We start from the raw sequence: 11882 nt of genomic DNA, 5'->3' as shown, positions 1-11882 counted from the left end.
ACAAGATCTGCCAGAACTTCCTCCTGGCCTCCATCTCACTCAGTCGGCCGTGCTTAGCCAGATAGTCTGCAGGCAAACAGAGAGATAAATTGTGAGAATTGTAATAAGCAATGACTGCATGCATTACAAACACAAACCAAAGTATTCGACCGACCAAGTCACTCTATGATGCTGGATCTGTTTTTAGTCTAATTTATTGTGACGTGCAGGCAATCTGCCAAGTCCCGTTTATGGATGTGTTAAATCACAGCATACTTTGTCCAGTCGAAGCATTTTCTTTTATCCAGTAACACTTTGTCAGAATAAATGAACGGATACTACAGCTGTGAGACGAAGGCAAACAATGTATTTACTTCATTGGAGGAGTAGCTGAGTAAAGTAAAAGTAAGTAAAGGCATCAATGAACTGAAATGTTGTCATGGGTGATATTTATTCCGTTGGAGCATTCTAACCGACAGAGGGGTGGTTCGTTCCAGGAAGTCAACATCCCAAATTCCAGCAGCTCTAAACGGTTTGATGATATTAAACTGATACAAATCCTACAGGTTTGACAAGTCAATCGCAGTCAAATTATCAATGAAGGACATGTTCATTTAAAATAAATAAAATACATCACACGATGTAAAAAACATGTTATTACACATATTGTCATACAAATATAGTTGTACCTCTACTCATGAAATTGGTTCTGGAAGAAATGTCTTAACAAGAAAAGTTTGTAAGTAGAAATACATCTTCCATGTAAATGCCCTAATTTATTCCATGCCCACCAAAATTCATCCAGAAATGTTTTGTAAAGTGAATCACAATGTCACAAATACACGTTAAAATTAGATCGTTGCACAATTAATGACAGAATAGAATAAAGAATAAAAACAATGGCCATTTGAACACATCTATTTACAAGCATGGACACAGTTGTTAGAAGTACATCTTAGCCAATGAGATGCCAGGATGATGCTGGGTAAAATCCAATGGCAGAGCAGCTATAAGTATGTTGCTTTCAGGAAACTCTGAGGTGCTAGTAACTGGCCATCCTTTATTTTTATCATTCGTACCTCAAAAACTCATTTTAAACGAAGAGCCAACATTTTGAGGTGTTTCGTAACCTGAAATGTTCATATGAAGAGGCATTTGTAAGTAGAGGTATCACTGTACACAGAAAAAAAGGCTATTGATTAGATGGTAGCTGGTACATTCCAAAGAAGACGCCATTCAGTGACCAGGGCAGCGCTTATATTTTCATACAAAGCTGCTAATCAAAAGAAACACCACAGAGAGGAATGTGCCAAAGAGGTCCAAGAGAACAGGTCGATGAAGAAACATAATTCCTTCATGATCTTTTGGGATTATGATCAAAGCAAAGTTGATCGCTCAGCGTCAAGTGTTCATTCCATCTCTGGTTATCAAGGTAGCACTCGGATATACAGATTCACTGAAACTTGAGGTAAGTTCAACTCGATAAACGCCCACTCTTGAAGTTATCACTTTTGCCCTCTGTATTTTACTGATGTGCCTTTTGTCTCCATCAATACGATTGTCCTAAATGAACACAGCTTTAGACTAATTATGTGTCACTCATTTGGATAGTTCAAGCATTTCTCACGGTAGGGAGACACACACACACACACACACACACACACACACACACACACACACACACACACACACACACACACACACACACACACACACACACACACACACACACACACACATATATATATATATATATATATATATATATATATATATATATATATATATATATATATATATATATATATACTGTTCAATTGTGTATTAAATTAATATTTGTCAAAATTATTTTAGAAGTTATTATATTTGCTGTGATAATATGTATTTACTATCCAGTATTCCTTTTCTGTGATAGGATGTATTCACTATATTCTAGATGATTGACTGCCTGCAATGCATAACAATACAAGATGGAGATACTTGGAAGAGGCCAGATTGGGTATGACCTCAAATGGACAACTTGACTGCAGAGTGCGAACCACAGATAAGGGACATTGACGTCAGATCCCAGAGCTCACATGCGAGAGAGAGGAGCGTGAAGACCGTGGATAGGGAATGTTGATGGGCAGGTGACTTTACCCTTGGTGAGCATGTGTGAGGTGGTGCAAGGACACAATAGTAGACAGATGTTTGTGTGTTATCAGATACTGTCAGGTTCACCAAGTAGACATTTATGCATAAATGAAAGAAAGAGGCACTTTTGTAGTTTTTTCATCTCGTGAGGAGAACTCTATTTCGTGAATACAAGTTCTGCCAATCCTTTGACAGCTCCACTACTTATTTGGTTCACAGACATCTGATAACACACAATGTACACCGCGTATGATAAAACACAGTGTACTTATTTACTAATGTGTACTTGCATCATCTCATACATGTTCATTCAGGATAAAGTCACTTGTCCATCAATATTCCTTATCCGCGGTCTCCGCGCTCTTCTCTTGTGCATGTGAGCTTTAGGTCTGACGTCAATATCCCTTGTCTGTGGTTCGCACTCTGCAGTCAAGTTGTGCATTTGAGGTCACACCTAAACTGACCCCTTGCAAGTAACTATTTTGTACAATCAGTCAATCATCACAACAAGAATGTCATAAATACATATTCTCATAACGACGGAATATAATGAATAAATATTATCAAAGTAAATGAATAATAACTTAATAATTCAGACAGACATACACTGTGAACTAAATAAGTAGAGGAGCTGTGGAAATAGTGGAGAGAACTTTTATCATGCAAATAAAGTTCTCCACTCGAGATGAAAAGACCGCTAGGCTGCCTCTTGTTTTCAATTTAATAAATGTCTATTTGGTAAACCTGACGATATTCTCGGCTAATATCAATATCACAGTCTTTTCTGTTCGTAATCTTTACTCCAAACTCATTGGTATATGACCTAAATAGGGAGACAAACGACATCGGGAATCTTACACTGTCCCAGGATATTTCAAATAACCTACAAAATGTCCAATCAGAGATTTTACTCTTGACTGTAAAAAGCTTTTGTTACCAATTGAGCAATACATATAGTGAACTCAAACCGAACAAGACATTCCGAATCACCGGTCCGTTACATTGACAATGAGTACCCAAACCGAGTCAAAATCAAAGAGTTTGAGTAATCCGAAAGACAATGCTGGGCAGGGAGAAGAACTCAACAGAACAAGCATGAATCTTGGGCGTATTATGGAACAGGTCAACAGTGGCTCTGCATTGCCAAAGAGCTGGCTGAGGAACTGAGTCTCTTAACAGCTGCTCAGGTTTGGTTGGGACAAACAGCATGCCTACAGGGAAGACTGCAGGCTTAAAGCTTGGCCTAACTTCAGTTCGCACTGCAGTGGAAAGAGCAGTAGAAAGTCAGCGGGTGTGGAAGACAGGGCAAACACCCTAATCTCTGTTTCTAAATTAAATTCTTATTTTGATAATCGTTTGAGACGACATCTGTTTAAAAATATTTCAACGCTTTGAAACTTGCATTGTTATTGTGTCTAGTCATCTTGGTACTCAGGGCATCCTCTCGAACAACAAGTTAAAAAAAACAATGTCAATTTAACAAAAAGCCTCTCATGAAAGATTTGCTCCTACATATGTTTGAGTATCTAAATCCTATTCCAGCCTGGCGATGATAGTTCACTGCTGTAAATTTAGAGCTCTATTAGTCTATACCAGGGGTCGGGAACCTATGGTTCGCGAGCCATATATGGCTCTTTTGATGATTGCATATGGCTCGCTGATAAAACTAAATACATATTATCGTTTTTTCGCCGTTAATTTCCCGTTGGGGCTGCAGTTGGCGGAAAGCACAATTTTAATTGGATGACACTGACCTAGAATGACCGAAAGCGCCATTTTGATTGGATGATAGTGGCCGTCATGTTGAAAGAGGTAAACGGCCCTTTAAATGAGCCCAACTAGTGCACTTCAGCGTGAATGAAAATGTTCTGATTTTAATTTGCAATGAAACAATACAATCGATGAAACAGTCGAATGTCAGTGACATTTTAACAAGCCCCATGTTAACGTTAGCATCAACATACTTCTGCGAGAAGTAGATTGCAGATAGCAAGTCTGGAAGTTTATGAGCCGTGTGCAGGCTAGCTAGCAGTAACTCCGCCTCTGGACCGGCAAATTGAATTTCATTCCGATCGTTTGTCTGGATTTTTACCAATCACAAGGAACGGAAAACCATTCATGTTAACGGTGAGTACTATGACAAAGTTATTTTAAATAATACATTCTGATATTTTTGTTGAAAAGTGGCCGTGCGCGCGTGTGTGTGTGCGCGCGCACGCGAGCGTTTGTATGTGCGCGCGCGCGTGCGTGTGGCTCTCACTGAAAAACATTTCTAAATATTTTACTTTTATGGCTCTCTTAGTCAAAAAGGTTCCCGACCCCTGGTCTATACAGTCATCCCAGGTTCATGGGCATCATCTTGCGTTATTAAATCTTGACATTATTCCACATACTTTTAGGTTTATATTACATCTGATTTATTGATAAGATTTACTCAATAAAAGCTTTAAATTTGAATGTCTGACCCAGCTGCCACTTTAACTGCTGTGCAAGGTGCTTAGAATCATTGAAATAAAGGACTTTTAATTTATCGCCTCAAGCCAACACGAAGAGGGGTGCACACCCAAAGAGAATTTGATAACTTCACCAACACGTTCAGATATTATTGAATGTCTGAGAAACACTGCTTTTGATTTTAGACGGTATGTCAGGGAGTAAAAGGTCAGTTGCTTGAAACAGGCCAGTTCCGTTGCCACTCGGTGCGATTTTCAAATAAACCTCATCAAACAAATTTACTACTCCAAAAAAGATCCACTCTGATGACACTGATACAAGTCATTTGAGGTAGCTGAGGTCAAACATCAGACTGTTTGTTTGTTTTTCAACTTTTCACTGGTCTGAAAGCTAATCTGTGATCACTTGACTGCCTGCTGCTGAAAGATCTTCCAGATGAGATTTTCTGGATCATTCCCATGCAATCAGTGTCTTAAAAAAAAGAGATTTTTTTTCCAGTACACGAGGATTAGTCATTTATCGGCTTTGACCTATTTGGTCTATACTTCAAATAAATGAGATATGCATGTACACATTTTTGATTTTGCAACTATGTGGAATGTCCCGACATTTCGCAGATCAAACCATGATGCATCCATGTTGGTCAGTATGTAGATAAGATTCGTCCTTGAAATCTAATTTGTATAGCGTGTAAATTTGAATTTCGCTGATCATGTCACAATGAGTCCTGTTCATGGCTCCTTTGTGATCGGTCAAACATAGCCTTTGTTATCCACTGTGTGTGTGTGTGTGTGTGTGTGTGTGTGTGTGTGTGTGTGTGTGTGTGTGTGTGTGTGTGTGTGTGTGTGTGTGTGTGTTTTAGCTCGGGTCCTCTAGCAGAGGCTAGGAAGCTTGAGGGTTCTGCGCAGTATCCGTGCTGTTCCCGCTTTTCTGGACCAAGATATCTGATGTTGTTCCCGGGATCTGTTGCAGCCACTCGTCGAGTTTGGGGGTCACTACCCCGAGTGCTCCCACCACCACAGGCACGACTGTCATCTTTACCTTCCAGGCACTCTCCAGCTACTCTCTGAGCCCTTGGTATTTCTCAATTTTCTCGTGTTCCTTCTTTCTGATGTTTCCATCACTCAGGACCGCTACATCAACGACAACGGCTTTCCTTTGCCCTCTATGACCACGATATCTGGTTGGTTGGCCATTACTATCTTGACAGTCAGTATCTGGAAGTCCCACAGGATCTTTGCTCGGTCATTCTCTACTACATTGGGAGGTGTTTCCCATTTTGTCCTTGGGGTTTCCAGTCCATACTCCGCACAGATGTTTCGGCAGACTATGCCAGCCACCTGGTTATGGCGCTCCATATAGGCTTTCCTTGCCAGCATCTTACACTCTGCAGTTATGTGTTGGATTGTCTCAGGTGCCTCTTTGCACAACCTACACCTTGGGTCTTGCCTGGTGTGGTATATCCGTGCCTCTATGGCTGTGGTGTTCAGGGCCTGTTCTTGAGCAGCCAGGATGAGTGCCTCTGTGCTGTCATTTAGGCCAGCCCTCTCTAGCCACTGATAGGACTTCTTGAGATCAGCCACTTCAGTTATGGTTCGGTGGTACATCCTGTGTAGGGGCTTTTCCTACCATGATTGTCCCTCTTCCAGCACCTCATCCTCTGTTCCCCATTGACTGAGACATTCTCTGAGTACATCATCCGTTGGAGCCTTCTCTTTGATGTATTCATTGAGCTTGGATGTTTCATCCTGGACAGTGGCTCTCACACTCACTAGTCCCCGACCTCCTTCCTTACAGCTTATGTACAGTCTCAGGGTGCTGGACATGGGATGGAACCCTCCATGCATGGTGAGGAGTTTTCGGGTCCTAACATCCGTGGTCTGAATCTCTTCCTTTGGCAACCTTATTATTCCTGCAGGGTATCTGATCACTGGCAGGGCATAGCTGTTTATTGCCCAGGTCTTGTTCTTGACATTGAACTGGCTTCTTAGGACTTGCCTCACCCGCTGGAGGTATTTGGTCGTAGCCGCTTTCCTTGTTGCTAGTTCGAGGTTGCCATTGGCCTGTGGTATACCGAGGTACTTGTAGCCATTTTCAATGTCTGCTATTGTTCCTTCAGGGAGTGAGACCCCTTCAGTGTGGACTACCTTGCCCCTCTTAGTCACCATCCAACTACATTTCCTCAGCCCGAATGACATCCCGATGTCACAGCTGTAGATCCTGGTTGTGTGGATCATGGAGACTATGTCCCTTTCGCTTTTAGCATACAGCTTTATGTCATCCATGTAGAGGAGGTGACTGATTGTAGCTCAATTTCTGAGGCAGTATCCATAGCCTGTCTTGGCGATTATTTGGCTGAACAGCAGTGGGGAGAGTTCATCACCTTGGTATATGCCACATTTGATGGACACTTGTGTTAGTGGCTTACCATTGGCTTCAAGTGTGGTTTTCCACATCCTCATCGAGTTTGCAACGAAGGCTCTCAGAGTCCTGTTGACCTTATACAACTCTAAGCATTCAGTGATCCATGTGTGTGGCATTGAGTCATATGCTATCTTGTAATCAATCCAGGCTGTGCACAGGTTGGTATGTCGGGATCTGCAGTCTTGTGCGGCTGATGTTTGGCACCTCTAGTATCTCTACCAATGCCTTTCTGTGCTTTGCTCATGTATTGATCCATGTATCCACTTATCTTAGCCGCAATGAGGCCTGACATGAGCTTCCATGTTGTGGAAAGACAGGTTATTGGCCGATAGTTGGAAGGAACTGCACCCTTTGAGGAATCCTTCATGATTAGGATTGTTCGCCCTTCGGTTAGCCATCCTGAGTGAGTCCCATCCATCAGCAACTGGTTCATATATGCTGCTAGGCGCTCGTGAGTGCTGTGAGTTTCTTTAGCCAGTAGGTGTGGACCATATACGGGCCTGGTGCCGTCCAGTTTTTCATACCTGAAACTCTTTCTTGTATGTCTGCCGCTGTGATGGGAACTGGATTCTGTTCAGGGAGGTTGCTGTGCTCCTCTTTCAGAGTCACCAGCCATTGTGCAGTGCTGTTATGTGTGACCTCCTTCTCCCATATGCCTTTCCAGTATCTTTCAGTTTCCAGCCTTGGAGGGTCTGCTCTGCTGTTAGAACCCTGCCACTGAGCGTACACTTTCGTATATATATATATATATATATATATATATATATATATATATATATATATATATATATATATATATATATATATATATATACAGTAAAGTCTCGTTATATCGATATTCAAGGGAGTCCGAAAAAATATCGATATAACCGGGACTATCGATACATCCGACCCTGTTTGCATGTAATTTTCTCCGTGCGTGCATAGAAATAGTATCGATATAACCGGGACTATCGATATATCCGATATCGATATAACGAGACTTTACTGTATATATATATATATACAGTAAAGTCTCGTTATATGGATATTCTCGGGACTCGGAAAAAATATCGATATAACCGGAATATCGATATATCCGATATCCTGCGGCATGTACATTTTCTCCTTGCGTTCATAGAAATAGTATCGTAATAAGCAGTACTATCGATATAACCGATATCGATATAACGAGACTTTACTGTATTTCTTTTTTTTTTCAACAAATTGACATTTGTCACTGTAGTGCTATATGGTTATGCAACAGTCTTTTGAAATTGTTTGTGTACAGAGACATAAGAGAGATACGATCATGAAAAACAGGTTTATGTCTTTGCAGAAATATGGAATGAGATGCAGATTCACCTTTCAAGATATAAGAAAAACATTTTGTACAGTATTTCTCATTATTTTTTTAAATCATGTCAACATAAAAGACACCGGTGTCCAAACAATCCCAATGACCCTCTGATATGACAGAGTGGACAAAAGAGCTGCTTTACGGAAATAGGGCGGAGTATCAAAAATAGGATTTATTTGAAGGCAACAACGTCTCCTTCCTTTCCTATCAGGCAAACTGAGATCTGTGTGAGTGAGTGAGCTCTCTGTCTGATTCAACGCTCCCCTCATCACGCCAGTAGTGCTTTCTTAAATATGCATGCCCTACATTTCTCCACCACCTTAACAAATTTAAGCAGACGTCCCCAACATGCATATCTGTTCTATTCTGCTTACTTTTTTCATTAAACATCCATCCACTCACTGGACTGCTGCTATATTTGCATTTGACCCAATTTCCAGGTTTGATCTGTCCAGTGGTTTTCAAATATCTTGAAGAGCAGCATACACCACGGTTCACCTGTGAACAGAGGGTGTCCACACACCCGTCGGAAAAGCAAAAACATAACCACCTCCAACTGTTTGTGCGATATTTTGCTAAGCTTTCACATATGGGGCATATAAAAATTGTTCCACGACTTGTCACGAAAGATATATTTCACATCCACGCGCTGAGCATATTTTCCCCATTCAATATAATTGCTCTTAAAGGACAACCGACGTCACTTTTTTGTTTTTTAACTGACATCAGAAAAATGTTTTATAGCATCTAAAATACCCAAAACACGCAGTATGAAATTTTTATTCAAATGCAAAACACCAATAAAAATGACTTAGTGTCCAAAATGTGCAAAAAATTGAGCTGCGAATTGGGTATTTTCAGAAAGTCCCGCCCCCAGTTTGTGACGTCACGCCAAGACGTCTTTACATTGCTGGAGAATAAAAACAATGGCTTCAGATTCGGATAATATGCTTTCTTGTTAGACATCCAGTTATCAATATGATTCAAATAGTTCTGAAGAGGAAAGCATACATGTTTGCAATCGATTAAAGAATTTATTCTGTGTCATTTTGAGGCAAACGGGCAGGGGGGGGAATGTCGCACCCAAAAATGGCGACCAGCTCCAGTGAGGAATGAATTTCCACAGGCTGATAGATTCCTTTCATGGAGCTTGGACTCCCTCTGCTGGCGGCTTTTGGATGTAACATCAAGGTTTTCAGATAAACAGTACAGCAAAATACATTGACTTGATGAAGGACTGCTACAGTGTGTCTTTTTGTCGGTCAGGGGCGGGGTCCTGTCATGACGTAACGTGAGGACTCGTCACCAACTCAATCCTGAACTTCCTGAATGTTCAGCGCGAGTCTTAAAACGTAAAATATAGCTATATGCGATGGAATCTTTGTAAAATACACTCAGTAGAAGTCATTTGAAGCCATTTTACAAATTATGGACACAACTTGTCCAGAGACGTCGGTTGTCCTTTAAGTGTTTAACTGACATTTGTCTTGAGATTTAAACAAACTTGTGTGACCTTTCTGGTTTCACGGTGCATAACTGTACAATCCAATGTCAAAACACTTTCAATGCCGTCTATATCTGCCTGTCTGAATCAAAGCAGACACTGCTGCAACCGATGATGACATATACACTTGCTCTTGCATAACAATATTCCATTGTGCAATCAGAGCAAGGGGGTCAGAGGAATCAGGACACGATGGCTTTCTAATTCCCACCAAAAATCCAAGAGGAAATATACTGGTACAGACTGTGCAATGCAAAATAACCATCCGTCATTGGTTATTTCAGGGAGACGCGGTCAGAATGAGATGCAGTTGTATCTGGACATACAAGCCAATGTGGATATCTGTCTTTTGGCATTATTGCAGCATTCCATTTGGGGGGGGGGGGGGGGGGGTTGTCTTCTCTTGCTGTCTGCTTCATCGCTCTCTGTGCAGGAATGGCAGCTGCTGAGTCAACATCACAAGTGGAACACTGGCCTCAAAAACACGCACACCCATACACACATATACACACACAGACACATACACAGCCATTACGTTGACTCTTGAGTAATCCTCTCAAGCCAACTGTGTCTGGATTTAGGTTTGATACATTCTCAGACAGTCTAATAGGTGAAGTTAATAAATTATGTGGATCGTGACCTTCTCATAATGAGTTCATCTAATCGATTTTTCCGTGCCCTTCACTTGTACAAAATAATGTCAGCCATTTTTGTATTTTTTTCAGATCAGAATGGGCCACACACCTAGAAAAATGTTTTAAGGCTTGACAAAAGAAAACGTAACGCAAAGATAATGACTGTGGTTGCCTCATTTTCCAAAATTTCGCTTCAAAGGTCTAAGAGTGGAAGTGGAAGGGTAGATGGTATAGACTAAACAGCATAAAGCAAAAATAAACCTGCACACAAACTTGCATTTGTGGCTGATGCTGTTCCTTCTGCAACAAAACATTATAGCAATCAATATTTACCCCTACTCCTCAAAAAAGTGTTGAAAATCAAACTAGTATGTTCAGGCGTGTTAATAAAACTTCCAAATTAGGATACAGTGATACAATAGTGAGACTTTTGCAGAGTCATGATGGTGTGAGACTTCTGCGGACTCAAGGGATTCAAGAATTGGTGGAATTATTATACACGGTTCACAGTTCGTGTCCATGTACTACAAATAAATAAAATTTCAGCACCTCAGATTAGTTGATTTGTTAGAATATAATAATTTACAGAATAAAATGGGGAGCATGCGATTGGTATATTTATTAGTATAGATTAGTATAAATTTGTGGAATAAAAAAATAATTTGACCATGTTTGGATGTTTTAGGGTTCTGTCTGACAGCAACATTTTGTTTGTCACTGTTCTCACAATACACGTTGCTACTTTTGGAGAAGCAGCAGTTGTGTGCACTCAACACTAACCACCGTGTTTTCTGTTGGTGTTCTCGTGCTAAGACGCTTGTTGACATTCTTATGTGTAAAGTGCCTTGAGATATTAGAAGCTATTGCATTTTGATCACGTGTTGTGACAAACTCAATGACTGGAGAATGTTGAAGGCAATTCACGACATGTTCTTCTGTTCAAAATAACAAATTCCTGGCTTAGATTTTGTGAAAAAGACCCCATACAAACATTTAATATAAACAACCACTTTATTGTCTGAGTTTAGTTCATAATTCGATTGAACCAGTCAATGATATCAGAACCCTCCAGCATAGGGCTAAACTAATACCAACAAGTGTGTTGAAGGTAGAGAAAAGGAGTCAAAACATATCAGGAGAGCACTCACAAACTGTGGGTACCCTCAGTGGTCATTTAACAAATGTCAGAAAGAAAGAATAGGGAATGAAACCAAAAATTCTGAAGATACAAAAAGGAGAGGAGTAGCAGTACCTTACATTGCAGGAGTTTCTGAAAACTACAAAGAGTCCTTTGGCAACAGAAAATTCCTACTTATTTCAAACCGATAAACACTTTAAGGCAAAAATTAGTGCATCCAAAAGATAGGCTGCCAAAGTAATGTAGTTTATTCAATACATTGTAAGAATGAAAATT

General features: G+C 40.5%; 1 protein-coding gene across 1 annotated transcript in view; it reads right to left on the bottom strand.

Annotated features, from left to right (window-relative positions):
• The window catches only part of sik2b (salt-inducible kinase 2b), a 53663-nt gene that overhangs the window by 27338 nt on the left and 14443 nt on the right, over positions 1–11882 (bottom strand). Inside the window, exon 4 of the mRNA XM_089014626.1 lies at positions 1–66. This exon is cut by the window's left edge and continues 96 nt beyond it. Within this exon, the coding sequence (XP_088870752.1) occupies positions 1–66 (66 nt within the window). The remainder of the gene's footprint in view (positions 67–11882) is intronic.

The sequence above is a fragment of the Hippocampus bargibanti genome, linkage group LG14 (assembly GCF_051943395.1).
Source record: "Hippocampus bargibanti isolate YZ-2025 linkage group LG14, ASM5194339v1, whole genome shotgun sequence".
Lineage (NCBI taxonomy): Eukaryota > Metazoa > Chordata > Actinopteri > Syngnathiformes > Syngnathidae > Hippocampus > Hippocampus bargibanti.
This window is presented reverse-complemented; position numbering and strand designations above follow the sequence as displayed.